Here is an 18,224-nt window from a genome sequence, read left to right as displayed (position 1 = left end):
AAAAAAAAAGACAAACATAGGGGGCAGTGAAGCCAGAGGAGAGCTGAGGCACTGGGCAGTGATGTGACTGGCTTGAGGCACAGGACTTGGTGCAGCAGCAGGGAAGAAGGGAAAGGAGGCCTGGCCTTGAGACAGTTGCACCCCATTGTCAGGAGTGCCTTATAGATGGGGGCAGCCTTGAAGCCTGCACCAGACTTACCTGGTCTTGGTTTGCTGAGTGCAGTTCAGGGCCTGATGTTCTCGCCCCTTTGAGATCCCAAGAACATCAGAGGTCATCTGAGAAATGGAGCTCTAGAGCCAAAGCTACAGTCAGGAGGTCCCAGAGCCCAGGTCTCAATCGAAGGGTTGTGTTTGGAGCATTGTTTTCTCACTAGAGATGAGGCCCTTATCCCACACTCAGATAATCTGAACCAGTCTTCCTCAGTTATTTATTGACCTCATCTCCTTCCTGCAGCCCCCTGTCCTATCAATTGGCCTCCTATCCTCATGGCTGAGGCTCATCATTGACACAATTCTCTTCTGTGGCCCCCTTGGAATCTCCTGGGGGCACAGGGGAAGTTGTATTCCCTCTGCCCCCCAAACACTGGGGTTAAACCCTTCAGCTTCTCAGCCCGAGGCATATGTGAGCCCCCCACCTCCCCCCGCCCGCAGAAAGAACTACCCTGTTTTCATAGGGACCTGCCTTGTCCCCACAAAAATCCAATCAGTGGAATCATTCATTCCATTCATTCCAATCAATCACAAATCTCCACGGTTCAGTCTAATTCCTACGCCCCCAGGGAATAGAACTACTTCTCTTAAGGCTCAGAGAAAGAGGTTCAGAGACGGGATGGATCTGACTGAGTCACATCTCAAATGCCGGCATCCTGACTACGTCCGTACCTGATTGGAGACACAGACCTCATGTAGTCACCAGTGGCCCTGGCTCTTGCTGGGCCATAGAAGTCAGGGCCATGGACAGGTGCGCCCAGCAGGGTCCAAAACCAGGTCTCAGAACTGGGAGCTAGGAGAGGGGACCCTGGGAAGGAGAACTCAGAAGTTGTTTACACCTGTCACCTGCTCTGCCCCACTGAGCAATGGAAAGTGTGTGTCAGAGGAAGTTGCTGGCCATGGATGGGGTAGGTGTATGTGGGTGACAACATGTGGAGGGGCACCACAGAGGGCAGGATGTGCTGGACAAGGGGGGGAAGGTCAAAGGTGCTAGGGCGAGATTTGGTTCAGCCCTCAGACCCTGCCCACCGCCCTTTCTCTCTGGCTTTCACTTTCTCTCACTTTGTCCCTCTCTTTCCTATTCTCAGGACCAAGAGTAAGACTTTCACTTCCAGGAGGATGAGCAGCCTGAACATTATCCCAGAGCTCTACCTCCCAGGTCTTCTGACCTTAGCCACTGGTCTGCGCAACACTGTATTCAATGAGCATTTTTGTACACCTACTGTGTGCTCAGACTCAGGCATGCTGGATAGCTTCTTCCCTAGTCGTAGAATCTCTGGTGGAGAAGGAAACAGGACAAGACACATCAGTGAGGGCTGAGGAAGCAGTTGGGAGGCCCTCTGGAGGACAGCACAGCTCACAGAAAGAAGATGATAGTAACTTCTCTTCTGGGGCAGAGTGGCGGGGGAGGGGTAAGGTGCTTGCCTTGCATGCAGCTGACCTAGATTCAATCCCTGGCACCTGATACGGTCTCCCAAACCCTCCAGAAGTGTTCCCTGGGCATAGTAACATTGAGTGTGGTTCAAAAGTGTGAAAACAACAACAACAAAACCCTCTTCCACATGCCTTCTCCAGGCTTTCACCTTCTAGGGCCCGTAAGCCTGACCAGCCTTGAGCAGCCCCAGTAGACAGGAACCAGGGGTCCTCCTTTTTCACAGGAGAAGAACTGAGGTCAGGGAGGATGAGAACTAGCCTGGAGCCTCAGTGCTGGACTCTGGGAAGTGCAGTTGCTCCTGACAGATTGAGCAGGTGCTGGGGCTGGAGCAAACGTGGCGGGGCCACAGGATGAGAATGTGTGCTGGAGCAGACAGGGAAGACAAGGTGCTGAGCGGTGAGGCTGGGCTGCTGCAAGATGTCCCCTAAAGCGTTGTCCTGAGCACTGTTTGTTCCTGAAGGACCTCTCCTTTAGGGGTGATCTGAGGGGCATACGTGAACTGTGACCTCATTTCCCAGCAACACTGGTTTCCTACCATTACCAAGACAGGTTTCCCTGTGCTCTGAAAGCACGACATTCCCACTGGGGATTATTTCTTGGATCTGGGAACATGATGACCATTCATTTATAGTTTAAAAATAAAGCACCCCCAGATCTCCAAAATAATTCACTAACTCCTGCCAAACAGGCACATTCCACTTTCAGGCACAATGATGGGAGAAGACCTGCACCACAAACCGTCTGGTTGTAATGGAGGGTGTGGGTGGGGGAGATTCGCGAAGGCTGGGGACTACTTTGTTGGCAGGAGCTCTGGGTACCATCCTGATCCAGGAGCATCTTAGGTTGACCCCCAGGCACAGACCCCCAAGCACAGAGTTTGGAGTATATCCTCTGAGCATCACTAGGTATGGTCCCCAAATGATAAAGCAAGCCAACAAAAGAAGCTAACAGAAATGTCATGGAGTCTAAGGCAGTTGCTGTTCAGGAAGTTAGCGGACTGGAAGGGGCTGGTACCCTGCTGCCTGAGACTCTGAGTCTTTTCCTGCTTCATCCTGGGATCTGGGGGTGCCATCCTTTGACCTTTGATTAGCTGTACTTCTCCCTGTTTCTGTCCCCGTGAGACCTTGAGACCTTCTTCCCGCCCCCCGCCACCCCCACCACCAACACCCCCGGTGTCTCTTCTCTTTTTCTGGGCACCCCAGACTTTGTGGATTAGGAGCCTCTCTCCTCTAGCGTGACTCCTTGAACTAATTCAGTCTGCAGTGACCTTCCTCCCACATAAGGTTATGCTCTGAAGGATTGGGAATTCGGATTTCAACAATCTTTTCTGGGGGTGGGGGTGGGGCACAATTCAACTACCAAGAAATGCCACTGAAGTCCCTGCCGTATAGTGACATTTCAAATCTGTAATGTTTCTTGCAGATGACACAGCCCAGTCCGAGATTCAGAAAATCAGGCCTCAGCTTTTCTGTCGCCCTTGCTAGTACTTGGCCCTGGTGGGTACTAAAGAGACCAGAGACGTTTGAGAAATCTTGACTCATGCGTCCCCAGGGCCCTCAGGCCTTCCTTAACAAGTTAAAGAAACAGAATAAAAGTCCCAGGAGGACAAAGTCAAGCTGCTCTCTGGCCTGGATTCCCAGCAGGCAGCTGCAGCCTGACCTGGGCACCCCCTTCCCCTCCTGCCTGGGCACCAACTGGGGAATAAGCCCTTCCTGAGAAGGACGGAGAGAACTGCCGCTCTCTTCCTCCTGGATTAAGCAGAACCCTCCCTTCTCAGTCCCCTTCCTTGTGAGGAATGCTAGCAAATGAACTCAGAATGCTCTCTCTCTCTCTCTCTCTCTCTCTCTTTGTTTTTATTGGTAGGGAATAGGGGGTGATCAGGGGAGCTCATCAGGGCTAATTCCTGGCTCTGCACTCAAAGATCACTTCTGGCAGTGCTCAGGGGACCATGTGTGGTGCTGCTGGATCAGTTCAACTGCATGCAAGACAAATGCCCTACCCACCATACAACCCTCCAGCCCTGAATGCTCTATGTGGGCAAATATCCAGCTCTGATCCTGCCTCCTCTTCCTGGTTCAGGCCCTTGCCTTCGCCACTCAGTCTAGCTCCAGTCTTCAACCTGACAATCCCACCTTCTACTAGGAGCCCCTCCAGTCATCACAGATGTGACTTCGCTGACCCTCTTCACTGTGATAAAGCCTTTAGTGATGGGTCAGAGAGACAGTGTAGGGTAAAATGTTTGCCAATCCCAGTTCAATCCCTGGAGCCACATATAATCCCCAAAAGCAGTGCTTGGAGTGACCTTGAGCACAGAGCAGGAGTAAGCCATGGGCGCATCCTGATCCAGGTGTGGCTAAAGATCAAAAACCAGAGCAAAACTTCCAGTGGCTCCCTGTGGTCTTTAAGAATTAAGTCCAGAATACTACTGCTATCGTTTCAGGCCTTGGGAGACTTAATCTCCAAATATCTTTCCTGATTTGCTTTCCATGATTTCCCTACATGTGCTTTATCCTACAGAAGTTCCCGAATTCCTATTAAAAACATGGGTTTTTTGGGGGTGGGGTGGACTTTGTGAAGTCAGAGTGGGAGGGGTGAGTTAGAGTTGTCAGCAGGAGTCCCCTGGGCAGGCTGTGTGTCCCCCAGTGTTCTTCCCCAGGACTTTCTCCCAGCCCAGTCTGCAGCAGACTCAGGTCAGGTTACTCCTGGCTCTGCACTCAGGAATTTCTCCTGGCAGTGCTTGGGGGATTATATGTGACGTGGGGGACAACCCCATGGCAAGAAAAGGTCGTGGGGGACAACCCCATGGCAAGAAAAGGTCCTACCCGTCATGCTATTGCTTCGGCCCCTGTTCCAGTCCACCTTTGTCCTGACAAGAGGCGGCACAGCCCTCCCTTCCAAGTAGGTATCTAGATCTGAGGCTGGATGCAGAGAAGATGGGGTGAGGAAAGTGCCAGAGCAGACACCTGTCTGATGAGACACTTCGATTGCAGGTACTGTGTCAGCAGGGGCACCTCATGTTCCTCTCTGTGCCTCAGTTTCCTTTCTACACAGTAGAGTGTGAGGAAGACATCTAAGAAGGGGGAAAACATGAGCTAACTTTCTCTCGGCACCCCAGGTCTGGGTAGATTGACCAGAGTCCTGTGAACAGGCTGCTGGGGCACTTGTATTTTCATGCGTTTGCATATATTTGCATGGGCCTTCTAAGAGGTGCTGGTGAGTTCATTCATAGAAAGCACAGAGACTCTTCTCTAGCTGGTGTCCAGGGATGAAAAGGACCCATCAGCATGATTTCAACAAGGTTTCGCTGTCAAAAGTCTCCAGCAAAGAGTCTGCAGCCTCCTACTCTGATAAAGAAGCATCTGGGGCTCAGAGAAGGAAAAGAGATGAACCCAATTTTTCAAGTGTGGCATCCTAGTCTTCCTCCAAACATCCACTGTTCCCCCAAGCTTCACTAGGCATCTCATTTCTTCTTCCAAACAGGGTGGGAAAATGAGCAAAGAGGGTTGGGGGGGTTGGTTTTCTTTTTAGGCCCCTCTCTGCACCCCAGAATAACAAAGTCTGCTGGTCTGGCAACCTCTGCAACCACCACAGGAAACCAAAATGTAGTCAAAAGGCAGGTGGGAGTGGAAAATCCTCTTAGAGAGGTTAGAGCGTTGCTTTCACCTGTTCTAAAAATACTCTGGTTTATTAGAGATTGATAGATGACAAGCTAACCCACAAGTGATTCCACCGAGGCTGCAGAGAGGAGCGAGTTCAGTTCTGTCTAAGCACCTGGGGAGTCGGGAGACGCTGGCTATAGGGGACTGGCTGGGCAGATCCAGGGAGCCCATATTCAGCCAACGGTCATAGAAGGAAAGAGGCAAAGGCAGAAGCAGCCTGCAAGAGATCTCTGTCTAGGGAGGGGAGAGAGAGATGAAAGCTCGCCAACAGAATAACTACAAATTGAGAGGACAGAGGGAGAGCTCAACGGGCATGGTTCCCTAGCACAGCCCCAAAACAAACAAAAAAGCAAATTGGGATAAGTAATGGCGCAGAACACAGGCATGCTCAGGCTAACAGGAGAGAACAGGATAGGTTAGGTATGTTCTAGAAGGAGGAATCCTTTCACATCAGATCCAGAGAGAAAAGGGGCCAACCCAATCAAGTAGGCGGAGAAGGGTCAGTAAGGGAGCCCTGAGCGTCCCAGTCCAGAGGCGGGAAGGAGGCCGGGCTTCAGGAAATTGGATCACCCATGCAGAAAGGAAGGGATGTCAACTTGTAGGAGAGGGCTGGGAGGGGACAGGGCCAGGCCCAGGTTGGCTCCCAGGACCTGCTTGAGCTTCCGGATTTGATTCCAGGTCATTGGGCAGTGAGGGCAGATAGTTTTCTGGGATGGGATGGCAGGGTGGGCCTAGTCTTCTGAGGAGCTTGTTCTTGCTGGGTGGGTGTGATAAAGATGGAGGGGCAGACAGTAATTCCAACACACCCGACCAAGCTGAGGTGCTCACCAAGGTTCACACTGTTTTTGGTTTTGTTTTTTTAATTTTTATTAGTGAGACGCCATGAGGTACAGTTGTAAACTTACAAATTTTTGTGCTTGGGTTTCAATTATACAATGATCAAATACCCATCCCTCCACCGGTGTCCATTTCCCACCACCACGGATCCCAGTATCCCTCCCACCCCCCATCCCCCCCAACCCACCCTGCCTCTGTGGCAGGGCATTCCCTTTTGTTCTCTCTCTCCTATTGGGTGTTGTGGTTTGTTTGCATGTTTTTGGGTCACACCTAGCAGTTCTCAGGGCTGACATTTGGTTCCACATTCAGGGATCAATCCTGACAGGCTCAGGGACCATCTGAGGTACCGGTGATCAAATATGTGCACATGCAAGGCAAGTGCCCTCCCTGCTGTCCTATCGCTCTAGCCCCTGACCAACTTTAGTTGTGCTTACACACATGCTCTCTAGGACTCGTGCTTGTGGTTTAGGCATACAGGTTGGGGGCATTCTCACAAAAGTGTCGAACCACACTGGCCATGGTTCTACATGTATTTTTAGTTGTGATGATTGCTGGGGGCGGGGGGTGTCACATCCCTTTTCTCTAGTGCTTACACACATATGGCTATGGTAGAGCCAGAATCTTTTGCTACATTAGGATCACACTTGGTACATGAAGGACATTGGGCATTTGAACTCATGATCAGTTTCTTGCAAGGGAGGTGCTCTAAGTCAGAACTTCTTCAGTTTTTCCCACCAGCAGCCCCATTTTGCTTCAAACATTTTTATGTGGTTCTCAAAATATAGGAATATACAAAGAGTGTGCAAATTAGATGTTTACCTTTACTCTTAATTACATCAGTTAATTTTTTTCAAGTAAATTTAAACATTTTATGTTGGGTTTTGGGTCACATTCACCTATACACAGGGCTTGGAGTGATAGCACAGCGGGTAGGGCGTTCGCCTTACAAGCGGCCAACATGGCCGACCCGAGTTCGATTCCTCCGCCCCTCTCGGAGAGCCCGGCAAGCTACCGAGAGTATTCGATATGCCAGACACAGTAACAACAAAGTCTCCGATGGAGACGTTACTGGGCCCGCTCGAGCAAATCGATGATCAACGGGAGGGCCTTTACCTTTACCTTTTATTCTTTGATATGCACTCACGGATCACTGCTGGCAGTGCTCAGGGATCAGATGTGATGTCTGGATTGGCTGCATGCAAGGCAATGCGCACCCTACCAGCTTCACTATCTCTCTTGCTCCTGAAGTAAATTTAGTTTTATTTAGAAAAATGTGAGGAAAGAAATGGGGGGAGGGAGAGTACATCACATTCGAGCAGCAGAGAATGTGCCAAGAAACTTAAAACTAGTTTCTGGGTTTTAACCCACAATTTAAGAAACTGGCTTGGCCAGAGAGAGCGTATGCTTTGCCTGCAGAAGGCCTGATTCAACCCCAACACTGCATAAGCAGTGCCAGAACAACCCTCAAACACAGAGCTAGGGGGAGTAACCTCTGTGCAGAGAAAGAAAGAAGAAAGAAAGGAAGGAAGGAAGGAAGGAAGGAAGGAAGGAAGGAAGGAAGGAAGAAAGAAAGAAGAAAGAAGGGAGGTAGGGAGGGAGGAAGGAAGGGAGGGAGGGAGGGAGGGAGGGAGGGAGGGAGGAGAGAAAGAGAGGGAGTCAGGGAGGGAGGAACTAAGGAAGGAAGGAAGGGAGGGAGGGAGGGAGGGAGGGAGGGAGGGAGGGAAGGAATGAAGAAAGCTCTAAGCTCTTATACTATCCCTCTGGGTCAGCTCAGACGTCGGTCTCCACTCCACAGGCAGAGTCTGTGCTTGACTGGTCTGTGTGTGGGGACTGGTCCCACCAGCTCCTGGGAAGCAGGGTAAGGGAAACTAGGTCCCCTGCAAGAGGTCTCCAGAGCCACAAGGAGATACATCTCAGTGCCTGGTGGCTTTGACAGGATCCACAACCCCATCCCAAAGTGCCACAGACAGACAGATAGATGGACAGACAAAGCAACCATGGAAATTGATAACCTGCCAAACTATCTTCAGTTTTGGCTGTCAGGGTCCCTCCTCAGGGTTAGCACTTCTGATGTTCTGGGCAAAGTGTAGTCCCTAAAAGAATTTCTGGGGCCAGGCATGTGACTCAGCGGTAGAGCATTTGTAGCATTTGTCTTGCATATACAAGCCCCTCCGTTCAATTTCTGGCACTGAAAAAAAATTCTGGCTCTGGGGAGATCATTCAGAGGGCTCACTTTGCATGTGGGAGCCCCATGTTTGACCACCAGGTGTGGTCCCAAAATCAAAGAAAGAAATTTTATTTATTGAGACTTCTTATGTAATAAGTACTGTGTTGAGTGTTTTATGACTGGTAAGTAATTTAACCCTCTCAATAATCTGAACATTTTATTGCTCCCCATTTTAGAGTCAGGAGACTGAGGCACAGAGAGGTTAAGTGACTTGTCTACAAGTACACAGTAAGTAGCAAAGCTGGAATATGAGCCTCGGCAGGCTGGCCCAGAATCCCAGTCTTGGCGGCTGTGCACTTAAGCTTTAACCAGTTACAGGATACAGGTCCACTTGTTGGTGTGACCCACTTAAGAACAAAATGTTCTTGTCTCCTTGTTCTGGTTGCTCCTTGTGTCCAGCCCTGGCCAGCAGCAGCAGCAGTGATAGACGGCACACAGTAGGTGCTCAATCAAGCCTCACTTAGTAGGAGTCAGTTTGCCACCTCCCTATTAGAATAAGAATGCCCAAAGGGAGGAAATACTTTTCATTATCTAGCATTTTGCCATCTATCTATCCTACATGGTCACCTACCTTCCTTTTCACAATACTATGAAATTATTGCACCCACTTGTCAATGGGAAAGCTTGGGCCCAGAGAGGCTGAGAAGTCAACCTATGTCACCCAGTGAGCAGTGACTGGAGATGGAACACAGTGCAGGTCTTCTGACTCCAAGCCCAGTGCTCCTTCCACACAACAGAAACCCACTGAAACCATCTGGAGCCGGGGGAAATGTCCTAATCCAGAGGGACTGGAGGCCTGCCAGGTCAGGGGTCATCAATCAGTCCCTCCGTCAGGGTGGGGGCTTTGGGGGACAGAGTCCTGCTTCCCGTTCTCTCAGTCCTTGCTAACACCTCTTCAGGGCAGGAAACTCATCTCGTCACAAAGCTCTGGCCCTCCCTGCCCCCTCTCCCTCCCCAGCCGCCTGGAGGGTCCTGGTAAAAGCATCCGCTTGTCAGTGTAAATCTGCAGAGTTCAGACCAGCAGCTGGAGATGGATGGGCAGGAAGCAGTAACAATGGATGAAAGACCCTCTGTGCCCAGGTGGGTGGGGGAGGGAGCGGCAGGAAGCCGCGAGGCTCCCTCCTATGGAGGCCCAGAGTGGCTGGTGGCGGGAGGCCTGGGATACCAGAACCCGCAGGGTTTATTTGGATTCCCCAAGGATCCAAGCTGGGCAGCGCCTCACAAACATCAGACCAGCTCCTCTCCACGGGGTATTAGGTTGGGGCTGTATTGGACAAGAATGTCACTTTACTGCACCTCTCTTTGTCCTAGGGCCTAGCACAGGGCCAGCTACACAGTGGGCATTTGTTTGTTGAATTAATTAAAGAAATCTGGCACTTCGAAACACATAAAAGTTATGACTTTATATCGATTTTTTGTTTTGTTTTGGGGTCATACCTGGTGGTGCTCAGGGGTTAGTCCTGGCTTTGCACTTGGGAATTACTCCTGGCGGTGCTTGGGGGACCCTATGGAATGCCTGTCAGCCATACAAACAAGGCCACTTTCCGGGCCCCAATTGATTTTTTTTTTTAACTGTAAAGTGTTCCATGCTGATCTCTTCTCTCTTGAGACCTCTTACTACTCCAACTACCCAGCATGCCCTTCCTTCTACCTTTTCAAGGTCAGTGCTCTCTTATCCCCCAACTATAGCTCAATCAAACTCTTCAATAGAGATTTGGGAACCACTTTAACTCCCTGGCTAAGGTAACCCTTTCCCTAAGCTCTTCCAGCTCAATACTTTTGATTTCCTTCATGGCATTTCATTAGAAATCTTTGCTGACCCTGGTTCGATTCCTCCGCCCCTCTCAGAGAGCCCGGCAAACTACCGAGAGTATCACGCCCAAACAGCAGAGCCTGGCAAGCTACCTGTATTCAATATGCCAAAAACAATAACAACAAATCTCACAATAGAGACGTTACTGGTGCCCACTTGAGCAAATCAATGAACAATGGGAGGACAGTGCCACAGTGCTGCTTAAGGGCATGAGTGGTAGTTCAGCAATAGGGCGCTTGCCTTATGTAAGGCCAATCCACCAATCTGAGTTTCATCCCTGGCATCCCATAGGGTTCCCTGAGTACCACCAGGAGTGATCCCTGAGTGCAGAGCCAGAGTTACACCTGAGCATCGCTCCAAAATAGAAGACAACAACAACAACAACAAAAGAAATCTCAACATCTGTCATTTGTTTGGGGGGGGGGAGGGGCTGAGGTTGTCCCAAGAAATGTTCAGGAGGCCCGTGGGTCCCACTGGTGAATCTTATCTGAGGGGGTGAGGGGGCTGGCATTTCAGGACTGAGGAGATAATGCTGCTTGGCCCTGGCTTGCCTGGGACAGCCACCCTGGACCACCCAAGGGGGTGCTGGGGGTCTCCTGACGGTGCTCATGAGTTTCAGGGCTGCACCCAGAGATGCTTGGGGTTACCGTGTAGTGCTGGAATGGCAGGTTAGGGATTATCTCTCCCCCCACCCATCTCCCCAACCAGAATGTAAGCTCCAAAGGGCTTCTTATTCATTGTTGTACCTGAAGGTTCTCCATAAATAGTAGTTAAAGAGATAAAGAGATGAACAAGTAAATCCGGTAATGTTTGTGCCGTCTGCTTCCTTGAAGGGAATCAGAGTGAATCTCACTGGGGACTATAAAGCCCCAGCCCACAAGTGGCTTGTTCCTGGGTCAACAGAGGACTGCACGTCATTTTTAGGGCTCTGCTTGCTCCATCACAATTTTTTGAGGCTCATCAAAACCTTGGTGTCAGCAGGTGGTGACAGGAGGCTCTGCCTGGTGGTGCCTAGCAGGCTGCTGCAGACAGGGCTGGTTCCACTAATCGAGCCCAGAAATGTTGATGTTTTACACCTGGGCCCAGAGCTTCACCTGCCAAGTTCTCATGATTGTTGCAGTTTCCTGGAGTCCTGAGACTGCTCTTTCATTTCACCAATACTTTGCTAATATTGGGTCCTTATTATGTGTCTGGGTCCGTGATGGCAACTGGGGTTATGGAAAGGACTGAAAACTGCAACTCCAAAACCATGTACCTTTCTCTGCTGTGTGAGATCTGCTCACACACAGAGGAGGAGCTGTGTTTCAGGAGGCGTGAGAGGGAGGCCGGAGGAGAGAACTGGAAATCACTACAAAGTTAGTTTAGTTTGGGCATGGGAGTTGGGGGGAAGGGGGACAGGAGGTGGATGAGGATGGGATTTGACCCTGTTTTTGTACCTGCTGGTGCGAGCCAGGCTTATAACAATGTCCAGCGATGCTGGGCCCAAAAGTGTGGATCATTTCCACAGTGTGGGACCCAGGCGACAAAAAAGCCAAAACCACTCATTCAGGGAGGAAACTCAGTTATTGCCTACTCTGTGCCAGACCTAGTGTGGGCCCTGGACTTACCAAGATAAAAAGCGTAAATCAGCTTCTAAGAGTCTTCACAGGACACTCAGCCACATAGACCGGCCCTTAAAGTTCTGAGATCTGTCCACCTCAGAGCACTACAGGCGGCGAGGAAGGCCCACCCAGAGATATCAGGACCATCCAGCTCATCAGTGACCTGGATGGTCCTGATATCCAGGCCTGCGTCTGGGCTTAGCTCCACCTCCGGGTAAACACAGAATCCTGAGCAAGTGATGCACCATCTCCCCCCCCTCCACACACACACACTTTCCTTCCCTCTGTTGTTACTGTCATGATAAGCAGCTGTCGTCACACATCTGATTGCAGTACTGGCTGGGGTCACATACTTGGGTTGTGTGCTTGCTTATTTGGGCAGTGGGGGACTCACACTCTTGTGGTGCTCACACACATTCTGGCTGTAATGCTCAGTGGTCACACACAGGCATGACAGAGTTAATGGTGTGTTACTTTTAGTGCACACCAAGACCACATACTTTAGTAGTGTTGCTTCTACATACCTGGTATGTGCTAGAGATCACACCCTCCATGGGGATCCCAGATAGCAGAACCACCAGCACTGCACTTGGTGTGTGTGGGCAGCATCATGGATTAAATGCAGGACCTCAGGCTTGCAAGGCAGGCACTTCGAGCAAAATGAGCCGTGGCCCAGGGCTCTCACTTAGCATGTTGTGGTGATTTATGGTTATAAAACCATTTCGAGTATGATCAGGTAATGGCATGTGATTTTGTCAAAATACTAATATTTTGTTGTTGTGCTGTTGTTGTTGTTGTCAGGTCCTACCTGGCTGTGCATAGGGCTTACTCCTGGCTCTGCACTCAGGAATCACTTCTGGCAGTGTTCCAGGGACCATATGGAATGCTGGAGAATCAAACTCAGGTCAGCTGGATGCAAGGCAAGCATCCTACCCTCTCTACTATTTCTCTGGCCCCTGTTGTATTTCATTTTATTTATTTATTTATTTATTTATTTTGCTTTTGGGGCCTCACCCAGTGTAGCAATCAGGGCTTACTCCTTTCTCTGTGCCCAGGGATCATCTCTGGCAGTGCTTGGAGGCCATATAGGGTTCCAGAGATTGGACCTGGGCCAGCTTTGTAGAAGGCAAGTGACCTAACTGCTATACTAGTGCTCCTTTTTAATTATCTCTGAGTCTCGGTTTTCTCATTTATAAAATGAGGATAATAGTACTATCTGTTTATGTTGCTGTGAAATTGAGAAAATAAGCTACCAAAGACATTTTTTTTTGTTTTGTAGTGCTAAGATCAAACCCAAGGTCTCACACATAGATCTACCTCTGAACTATCTTTTCAGCCTAAGCTATACATTTTTTTTATGTACAACTGCTTGAGAAATGCTAAACTTGGGTCAGAGAGGTAGTACAGCAGGTAGGGCACTTAACTCATACACAGCTAACCCAGGTTCAATCCCTGACATCCTATATGATCCATCCTTGGGGGATCACTGCCAGGAGTGAGTCCTAAGTGTAGAGCCAGGAGTAACCCCTGAGCATCATCACATGTGCCTCAAAAAACAAAACAAATACATAAACATCAAACTATGGGACCTGAAGAGACAGTAGAGTGGCCAGGGCACTTTCATTGTACATGGCCTTGTACATGGCCAACCTGGGTTTGATCCCTGAGAGCACATATGCTCTCTTGAGCCCTGCCAGGAGTAAACCCTGAGCATCACCAAGTGTGGCCAGAAAAAAAAAAGGAAGAAGAAGAAGAAGGAGGAGGAGGAGGAGGAGGAGGAGGAGGAGGAGGAAGAAGAAGAAGAAGAAGAAGAAGAAGAAGAAGAAGAAGAAGAAGAAGAAGAAGAAGAAGAAGAAGAAGAAGAATTTAAAACCAGAACCTGGGGCATATTTCAGGGGTCAGAAACACATCCCTTGAATGTAAAAGGACCAGTGTTCAATCCCCAGCCACTTCATGGCCCCCACCAGCACTGCTAGATATAGCCCTAGTGGCCCCTGAGACACTGACTGACCTGGTGGTTCCCAGCACCACTGGGCCTGAGCAGTGCCATGCTACTGGGCCCCAATCTTGAACCAGGAGGTCCCAGGTCCTGCTTGGAAAGACCCCCCGCCAGTCCCCAAAATTAAAAAAAAGGAAATGTTACGCCAAAGGTTGGCTCCCCTTCCAGGGAGGGACCACATGTCCTCAGACAGCTTGTGGGCTAATGTCAGTTGCCGCCACGGTAACTCATCAGCCCCAGTCGTGGCTGGTTCCATCAGTCACACATGAAACACCTAGGGAACACCAGCTCATTAGCAGCCCGGGCACAGGCTGCGGGACAAGCCTGCGTGACACCTACCTGGCAAGAACTAGCTCAGCTTCCCAGAGGACCAGATACAGTGAATCATTCCTAATGACGTGTGACCAGGGTGGACAGGGCACCTCCACCCGCACAATGACCCCCCACAAGACACCCATCCATAGCCTCAACTGATGCAGAGAGAACAAGTCACAGCTTGGGGTCACCGGCAATCTGTCCTCCAGGACCCATGCTGTCTTCCCAAACTCCCAACACACAGCACATCTTCCCTCTCCAAAGTCTCTTCCTGTGAAGTGTTTTCACCTCCCTGCTCTGCGCTGGCCCTGAGGATAACAGAAGCAGGGGTGGGTGATTGAGAGGTGAATATGTCAGGCTCTTTATCCAGCCTCCTCTCCATCAGTGCCCACAGAACTGAGGAAGGAAGGGAGGGAGGGACCCCCAGGGGGACTGTGTCTACTCGACCTGGTCCTGACTCAGGCCCACACCTGTGCTGGCCTCGGGCAGCTGTGCTGCTGAAAAGAGGAAACTGGGTGGGGGAACACAGCAAGCAGGAGCAGGGAGGGGCACAGGAGGGGGCTGCTGCGTGTCCAGAGTCTGCAGCCCCCACCCTGCCAGGAAGCAGAGAAACGCCAATCTGTGGAGGGAGCGCAGTGACAACCTGGCATGGGAATGCTCCTGTGGGGTCAGACCAGTCCACCCAGGAGAGTGGGCTCAGCAGGGAGGACCACAGGGACACCTCATGCCTCTCACAGCCCCGGGTGGGGTGGGGGGATTGGGGGGGAGTGGCTCTGAACCGCTAGCTGGGGGCCAGGCGCAAGCTCCAGGAAGTTCTTTGCATGTCTTCATGATCTCATTGAACTCTCCCAGCTCCCCAGGAAGTTCCACTGTGATTCAGCCTTACATCTGAGGAACTTGAGACTCAGAGAAGCAACTAAGAATACACTGTAGTAGGCAAGATGAACCCACCCCAAACTCCCCATCCATGCTGGGATCAAATAATTCTTTCGAGGGTCTGAGCCATAGATCCACTGACTGCAGCACCAAGTTCAATTCCCAGCACCTCATGGTCCCCTGAGCACTATCAGGAATGACCCTGAGAGTACAGTGGGTAGGACGCTTGCCTTACAAGTGGGTGACCCAGATCTAATCTCTGGCTATGTTCTTTTGCTAAAGGATCACATCGCTAGGAGTCAAAGGCAAACCATGCCTTGAAGATTTTATGCTAAATATGTGGAAGCAACATGCTAGAATATGTGGTAGCAATATGCACAGAACTGGCAGCAGGAGGGGTCACTCCACTGCTTTTCTGAATGGCTTCCCCAGGTTTCTTATCCAGGCAGAGACAAGCTGCACAAAGAATTTGAGCACACTGATCCCTGTGACTCTCCTCATCTCACAGTCAGCCCAGGAAGGAAATGGAGGCTCAGAGGTGCCAGTCCATGAACCCAGACATAACACAGGCAGATGCCAAAGTGGACTCAGTGAGACCCCAAAGTTGAAGCTTTTCCTCTTTCTAGCCAGGATTAACTTCTCTTCATCAGGGGCTGGAGCAATAGTTTACTGGGTAGGGCATTTGCCTTGCACGTGGCCAACCTGAGTTTAGAATTCCATGTGATCCCCTAAGCATCACCAAGAGTGATCCCTGAGTTCAGAGCCAGGAGTCAGCCCTGAACACCATCAGGTGAGGCCTCTACACAAACAACAAAAGAAAAAAAATCTCTGTACAAAAGCAGAAGTAGCCCCTGAGCACCGCCAGGTGGAATCTCCTCCCCCCAAAAAACATCTCTTTCCAGTTCCCACAAGCCAGCTCTATTCCCATTTGCCCCTGACAGTATTCACCTCCCTTCTGTGGGGAGGTGAGTCAGGGTGACAGACACTCAATGCGCTGAGCACATGATCCACATGAACAAACCTGGCTTCTGGTCACCATACTGCACGGTCCCCTGGCACTGCTGGGAACAAGCCCTGACCACCAAGCAGGGAGTAGCACCTGTGCTCTGTCAGGTGTGTCTGCCAAACAGACCAAAAACCACTCGGAAGGCTGAACCCTGCAATGTCCCTGTTGCCTTGGAGATACAGAGCAGAAGTCTTTTGAAAATGGGGCTTTGCTAGTTCTCTGGCCTCCCCACTCACCCGCCTTGGAGGGGCACATCAGAACAGGATCCAGGCTGGCGGGGGGGAAGGGTGGTGGCATAAGAGCACCTCTGCCCTGCAGTGACGATGCGGAGGCCTGAAGACAAGAATGGGTGCCAGGGAAGTCCCACAGGACACCCGGTCCAGCTTAGTGTTTGGAAGACCTTCCCATCCTGCTCTAATCACTGAGCCAGATGCGGGGTAGTCTGGTGGGTGGGCAAGGTCATCGGCTTTCAGACAGGTTGAGACCAAGGCCCTCATGGTAGGCCGGGCCACAGCATCAGTATCTTGGAACCCATGGACCCTGTGGTTCTGAGACTTCAAGGAACTGGCAGAGGGATGAAGAAGGCTCCAGAACTGCTGTGGGCTTTTTCCTCCTGCAGCTATCGCTGAAGTGGTAACTGCCAAAATGAAGTTCAGGCCTTTTGTGACTTCTGACCAGAGCAAGAACCATCAAAGCTATTTCAACGCATCTTCCCACATTCATAGGAAGATTACATCTTTCCCTCTTTCCAAAGAGCTGAGGCAGAAGTACAATATGCGATCCATGCCCATCCGGAAGGACGAGGAGCTTCAGGTGGTGCCAGGCCACTACAAAGGTAAGCAAATTTACAAAGTAGTTGAGAGTTACAGAATGAAATATGTCATCTACATTGAACGAGTCCAGCAGGAGAAGGCAAATGGAACAACTGTTCGAGTGGGTGTTCACTCCAGTAAGGGGGTTATCACTAGACTAAAACTGGACAGAGACCACAAAAAGGCCCTTGAACACAAAGCCAAGCCTCATCAAGTAGGAAAGGAAAAAGGAAAATATAAGAAAGAAACACTTGAGAAGATGCAGAAATAAAGTTATTTTATATACAACTTGATTTAAAACTGTAAAATAAAAAAATTTAAAAAAAGAACTGCTGTGGGGTGAAATGGTTGTTTCTGCTGTAGAAAACAGTACCGCAATTTGGCAATTCTTAAAATGATTGAAAACTAAGATACTCTGTGATCCAGCAATTCATCTTCTGGGTATATTCCTAAATGAATTGAAAGCAGAGCATCAAAGAGATACTTTGACATCAATATTCATAGCAGCATTACTCATAGTATCTAAAATGGGAAGACACCTGAACACCCATTGCTAGATAAATGGATAAGCAAAATATGGCATATATATCTAACATATTATTCAACCTTACATGTTAAAATATAGATGAGCCTTGGAGATTTTATGCTAAATCAAAGAAGTCTTTCACTAAAAGACAAATACCACATGATTCCATGTACATGAAGTGCTTAAAGTATGTGGTTAGGGCCAGAACATTAGTACAGCGGGTAGGGTACTTGTCTTACATGCAGCCGACCTTGGTTTAATCCCAGCACCCCGTAGGGTCCCCCTGAGCACTTCCAGGAGTGATCCCTGAGCACAGACCCAGAAGTAAACCCTGAACACTGCCTGGTGTGGCCCCCAAACCAAAACAAAGTAAGTAGAATAATATGTAGTCAGGTTCATGGACTCAAAAAAGGATGCCAGTTGGGCTGGAAAGAGGAGAGGGAATCATTGCAAAGCGGGCACAGAGTTTCGTTTTCCAAGCTGAAAGAGGCTCTGGAGAGGGGTGGTGATGAGAGTGGCCTATTATGAATGTTTTTGATACCACTAAGCCATCCACTTAAAAACGGTAAAAGTGTCATTTTATGTGTATTTAACCACAATTTTAAAGGACAGGGAAGGCCAAAGAAACCAACTTTTTTTTTCTTTCTTCTTTTTGGGTCACACCCAGCGATTCACAGGGGTTACTCCTGGCTCATGCACTCCGGAATTACTCCTGGCAGTGCTTGGGGGACCATATGGGATGCTGGGAATCAAACCCAGGTTGGCCGCGTGCAAGGCAAACGCCCTACCCACTGTGCTATCACTCCAGGCCCCAGAAACCAACTTTTAGAGCAGTGTCTTTTTTATCTCTACTGGAGTCTGGAAGGTGTGCCCACTGTATAGACAAGGAAACTGAGACCGCAAAGGCA

At 50.0% G+C, this 18,224-nt stretch overlaps 1 protein-coding gene across 1 annotated transcript; it reads left to right on the top strand.

Moving 5' to 3' along the window:
- Positions 1–16,614: 16,614 nt before the first annotated feature.
- On the top strand, positions 16,615–17,061 carry LOC130031823 (60S ribosomal protein L26-like). Its single transcript, XM_056123332.1, has one exon. The coding sequence runs from the start codon at positions 16,624–16,626 to the stop codon at positions 17,059–17,061; it is 438 nt and encodes a 145-aa protein (XP_055979307.1). The 5' UTR covers positions 16,615–16,623.
- The last annotated feature ends 1,163 nt before the right edge of the window (positions 17,062–18,224 follow it).

The sequence above is a fragment of the Sorex fumeus genome, unplaced genomic scaffold, assembly GCF_029834395.1.
Source record: "Sorex fumeus unplaced genomic scaffold, SorFum_2.1 ptg000047l, whole genome shotgun sequence".
In the NCBI taxonomy this organism is placed as follows: domain Eukaryota; kingdom Metazoa; phylum Chordata; class Mammalia; order Eulipotyphla; family Soricidae; genus Sorex; species Sorex fumeus.
This window is presented reverse-complemented; position numbering and strand designations above follow the sequence as displayed.

Bases quoted from the DNA above. Each gene is read 5' to 3' on its own strand.
- LOC130031823 (XM_056123332.1), top strand. From the start codon at position 16,624: ATGAAGTTCAGGCCTTTTGTGACTTCTGACCAGAGCAAGAACCATCAA.